The 4,256-nt window shown below is 37.9% G+C and overlaps 2 protein-coding genes across 2 annotated transcripts; both read left to right on the top strand.

Moving 5' to 3' along the window:
* The first annotated feature begins 566 nt into the window (after positions 1-566).
* LOC123531892 (uncharacterized) lies at positions 567-1,838 on the top strand. The gene is made up of 3 exons (XM_053524177.1): positions 567-985; positions 1,131-1,467; positions 1,595-1,838. Exons 1-3 carry the CDS (start codon positions 736-738, stop codon positions 1,836-1,838), a joined length of 831 nt encoding a protein of 276 aa, XP_053380152.1. The 5' UTR covers positions 567-735.
* Positions 1,839-2,019: 181 nt separating this feature from the next.
* Positions 2,020-3,119, top strand: LOC128549018 (uncharacterized). Its single transcript, XM_053524986.1, has 3 exons — positions 2,020-2,301; positions 2,461-2,755; positions 2,878-3,119. Exons 1-3 carry the CDS (start codon positions 2,024-2,026, stop codon positions 3,109-3,111), a joined length of 807 nt encoding a protein of 268 aa, XP_053380961.1. The 5' UTR covers positions 2,020-2,023; the 3' UTR covers positions 3,112-3,119.
* The last annotated feature ends 1,137 nt before the right edge of the window (positions 3,120-4,256 follow it).

Below are 4,256 nucleotides of genomic sequence, written 5' to 3'. Positions count from 1 at the left end.
ATTTAGCTTAATCAAAGTACTGAAAGCACATTTTATATTCAATCGTAAAAGCCGCTAGGCGCCGGAAGTTGCATAAATTTTTACTATAAAATCACTTACAACACGTAGGTCTTTAATTCTAAAAATCAAAGTATCGAAAGTACTTATAACACGTAGGTATTTATTTAAAAACCAAAGCATGTAAAATTCCATAAAACTATAAAATCAAAGTACTGAAAGTATTTATAGCACATTTGTCTTTAATTCTAAAAATCAAAGTACCGAAAGTACTTATACCACGTAGGTCTTTATTTAAAAACCAAAGCACCGAAAGCGTTTGTAAAAATAGTTACTAGTAGTAACACTTAGGATTATTATTAATTAATTGATTATTTTCAGCGCCAAATACGACCTGAATTTAGTAAAACAAAAGCTGGCCAAACATCTGCGCATGCACGAACAAAAGTACGGGTTCGTGGTCAAAAAAGCCAATTCGTAACGCCTGCTGACGACCGACCGCTTCCGGTTTCTGGATATTAGCCACTTTTTGGCTCCTGGGACATCTTACGCCGGTTCCTGAAAGCCTATAGGGTCGAGAGAACTAAAGGTTTCTTCCCCTACGAATGGCTCGATGACCCGTCCAAGCTGGAGCATACTGAGTTACCTCCTCACGAGGCCTTTTACAGCGCCCTTAAAAATGAGAATATCTCAGAGGAGGCATATACCTTTTGCCAGAAAGTGTGGACGGAACTAAACATGTCCACATTTAAAGACTTTCTTGTCTGGTATAATAACCTGGATGTGGGTCCCTTCGTCACGGCAGTGGAACGTCTACAAAAGTTTTATTTCGATAAAAACATCGACGTGCTCAAGACGGCCATGAGCGTGCCAGGTATAGCCCGACAGCTGCTTTTTAAATCGGCGACAGAAAAGGGAGCCGAATTTTCATTGATCGATCGGAAGAACGCCGACCTCCATGCCACCATCAAAGATAACATCGTCGGAGGTAGGTTTATTTATTTATTCATTTATTTATTTATTCTTATTTATTTATTTATCTATTTATTTATTTATTTATCTATTTATTTATTTTTTATTATTGTTGTTGGTATTCTTTCTGGTTTAATAATATATTTATTATATCATTCTAGGTCCTTCCATCATTTTCACCCGTCACCACCAGTCAGGAAAGACGAAAATCAGGGGAGGTAAGACTTGTGAAAAGGTGGTGGGGTACGACGCTAATGCCTTGTACCTGTGGGCAATTGGACAGGCTATGCCAGAAGGCGCGTTCGTGCGTCGTAGAGTCGAAAACGCTTTCAAACCGGAACATAGGGATCAGTATATGCAGGCGTTTAACTGGTTGAATTATTTAAACCAGTACGAAGGACCCATATCCTCCACCAAAGGAATCACGGCAAGAGATCCGCTTCGGAAAATACCCCTAGATGGTTATGACTCCGAGACCAAGACCATCTACGAATTCAGGTAAATATCCTTTATTATTATTATCTCTATTATAATAATTATTTATATTACCATGCATAGTAATAACACTTTTCATTATCATATTATCTCCCCTCTAATTATCTCCCCTCTTATTATCTCCCCTTAGGGGTGTTATCACCACGGACACCAATGCGTCGTCACCAAAATCGTCACCAACGAAAGGTGGCATCAAATCAAAGACGCCTGATGGAGAGGACGGAAAAAAAGGTGGCTCAACTGCGCCGTATGGCTTCAACGTCGTGGAGATGTGGGAGTGCGAGTTCCGGGACTATTGTAAAACCCATCCCAAAATCTACTGGATTCGGGATCAGGTCGCCCTATATTTTGTCAAAAACACCGCGGCAAAGTGACCGAAAACCAAATTTTAACGGGGTTCGAACTGGTGAGCTTTTTGGCATGGTAAGTGCGACATCGAGGTCCCGGAAGAATGGGGTTGCGAAAAGTCTCACATATCTTTATCTCCCCAGCAATATTTCGAGGAAATGTGCCCATTTTCTGCAATACGGAAGTTGGGTTTGACCATATCGGGGAGCATATGAGAGCCCACGTCTGGGAATACCAGTTGAGTGACAAACCAAGGCGACTTCTTGTGGGTGGTACTAAAGCTCGCCAAATCCTGCTCGCAACACCTCTCCTTAAATGGTACTTGGATCATGGACTTCAAGTGACTAAAATCTATCAGGTGGTTGAGTACAGAAAGAAAGCTTGCTTCGAGAGTTTCGTGGAGGAAGTCAGCGACGCCAGACGTGCCGGGGACGCTTGTAAAGACATGGCCATCATCGCCGACACCATGAAGCTCATTGGCAATAGCGGGTAAGTGTATCTATTTATTCCTTTATTTTGTTTGCTAGTTACTTTTCAAGGTAATTTATTTGTGTTTTTATCTATATAGTTTTAATGATTTTTATTATTATTATTTATTTAAAACTTTATTTACATATTATTTTCTAATCATTTATTTAACGTTTTCAGTTATGGTTCAATGATAATGGATAAAACCAAACACCGCAATGTGTTTTACGTGGAAGGGGAGAACAGGGCGTGCTTCGAGGTCAACAAACCGCAGTTCAGACAAACCATGTGTCTGGACGACGACGATCAATATTACGAAGTGGAGGCGGCTAAACAAAGAATCAAACTCGACCTTCCTGTGCAATTGGGTTTCTTTATTCTGCAGTACGCCAAACTAAGGATGCTGCAGTTTTATTACGACCTTTTGGACAAATACGTGGACCGCTCCGACTTTGAATATATGGAGATGGACACGGTGAGTTAATGTTTCGTTTTAAATTATAAAAAAAAAAATCAATCGATACAATTCGTTAGGTATATGAACGCAAAATGTTATTGTTTCGATTCGTTTCACGGATAATTATTTTCTCATTTCAGGACTCTGCGTACATGGCTATATCAGCGTCGAGTCTCCAGGAGGTCGTAAAGTCCGAAAAGCTGGCGGAATACCGGCATGGACTCACGGGACTGTGCGACGATAAGTACAATCCCGTTGGAGACCGCTGGTTTCCCCGCGAATGCTGCGACAAGCACGCCAAATATGACAAAAGAGTGCCCGGACTCTTCAAAACGGAATATGAAGGTGAGGAGATGATAGGTCCTCTGCTCTAAGACCTACATCGTAAAAAGTACAGGACAGGATTATAAATTCAGTTCAAGGGTGTGTCTAAGCGCCTGGTTGAAGAACCTCTAAATATCTTAAAGAGGTGCTGCATACCGCAAAGCCCGCATCCGGTAAAACAAGGGGTTCCGCGTAAGAAATAACGGGTGTATTCTTATCAACAGACCCAGGTGCGGATTCTCGTACTTTTATTGTAAGCGGAGAGTCCTTGACGATGGTATTCACACAGTACCTTTAGACATTGTTCTGTGCCCTAGAAAAGAGAAAACGTCTAACGGTCCAGAACCCATGGAGGTAGAGGATTTGATAGACGAACTTTCGGAACAGGATTTAGGGGACATGTTATCATAAAATGTATAGTGAAATTTGTATTTCAGTTTGGATATGTGTATTTCATTCAAAATGTTGTATAAAGTTTAAAACTTATTTTGGAAAGGTTTTGAATTCATTTTGAAAATTTATATTTATATGACTTTGTAAATTTGACAATTATCTGGTTCGAACCACAGTTTTGAAAAAAATGTTTATTTTGAACTTTGTGCTTTGTATCATTTTTGATTTTGTATTTCTTTTTTTTATATTTTTTAATTTGTATATTTGAAATAATTTGATAATTATTTTAAAGATTGTAAATGTTTTATCATTTGAAATGTTTTGTTAATATATATGAAATGTTTTGTATTAATTTGGAAACTTTATTTATTTGACGCGTATAATAAACATGAATACCTTTATCTGAATTCTCGTCTTTATTATTATTATTATTATTAGTATTATTATTGCAATATATCAGTTCTATATAAGAAACGGATTTAAGGTAATTTGTAAAAGATCCAAAATATAAAAAAGTTTCAAACCGTGCTGAAAAAAAGTCAGGCGTATCATCAACTTAGTATCCATATAATTATATCTAAGAGCCAAATGTATGTTTTTTTTTTTGTTTTTGTTTTGTTAAGGTAATAAGCATTTTCTGTGGCGTTCGGGTAAGTTTTTGTAAACGCTAATCAACTTTTTGTATAACCTAAGTAAGTTTTTGTAAAGACTAATGATGTTTTTGCGCGAACAGCTTCAAAAAATGTTAAATCCCGTTAAATTATATAGTGTTAAAAATCGAGTTTTTGTTTAGTTCGGGTAA

Source organism: Mercenaria mercenaria, chromosome 15 (assembly GCF_021730395.1).
Source record: "Mercenaria mercenaria strain notata chromosome 15, MADL_Memer_1, whole genome shotgun sequence".
NCBI lineage: Eukaryota > Metazoa > Mollusca > Bivalvia > Venerida > Veneridae > Mercenaria > Mercenaria mercenaria.
The sequence above is the reverse complement of the archived record's forward strand: the minus strand, read 5'-3'. Positions and strand labels throughout refer to the sequence as shown.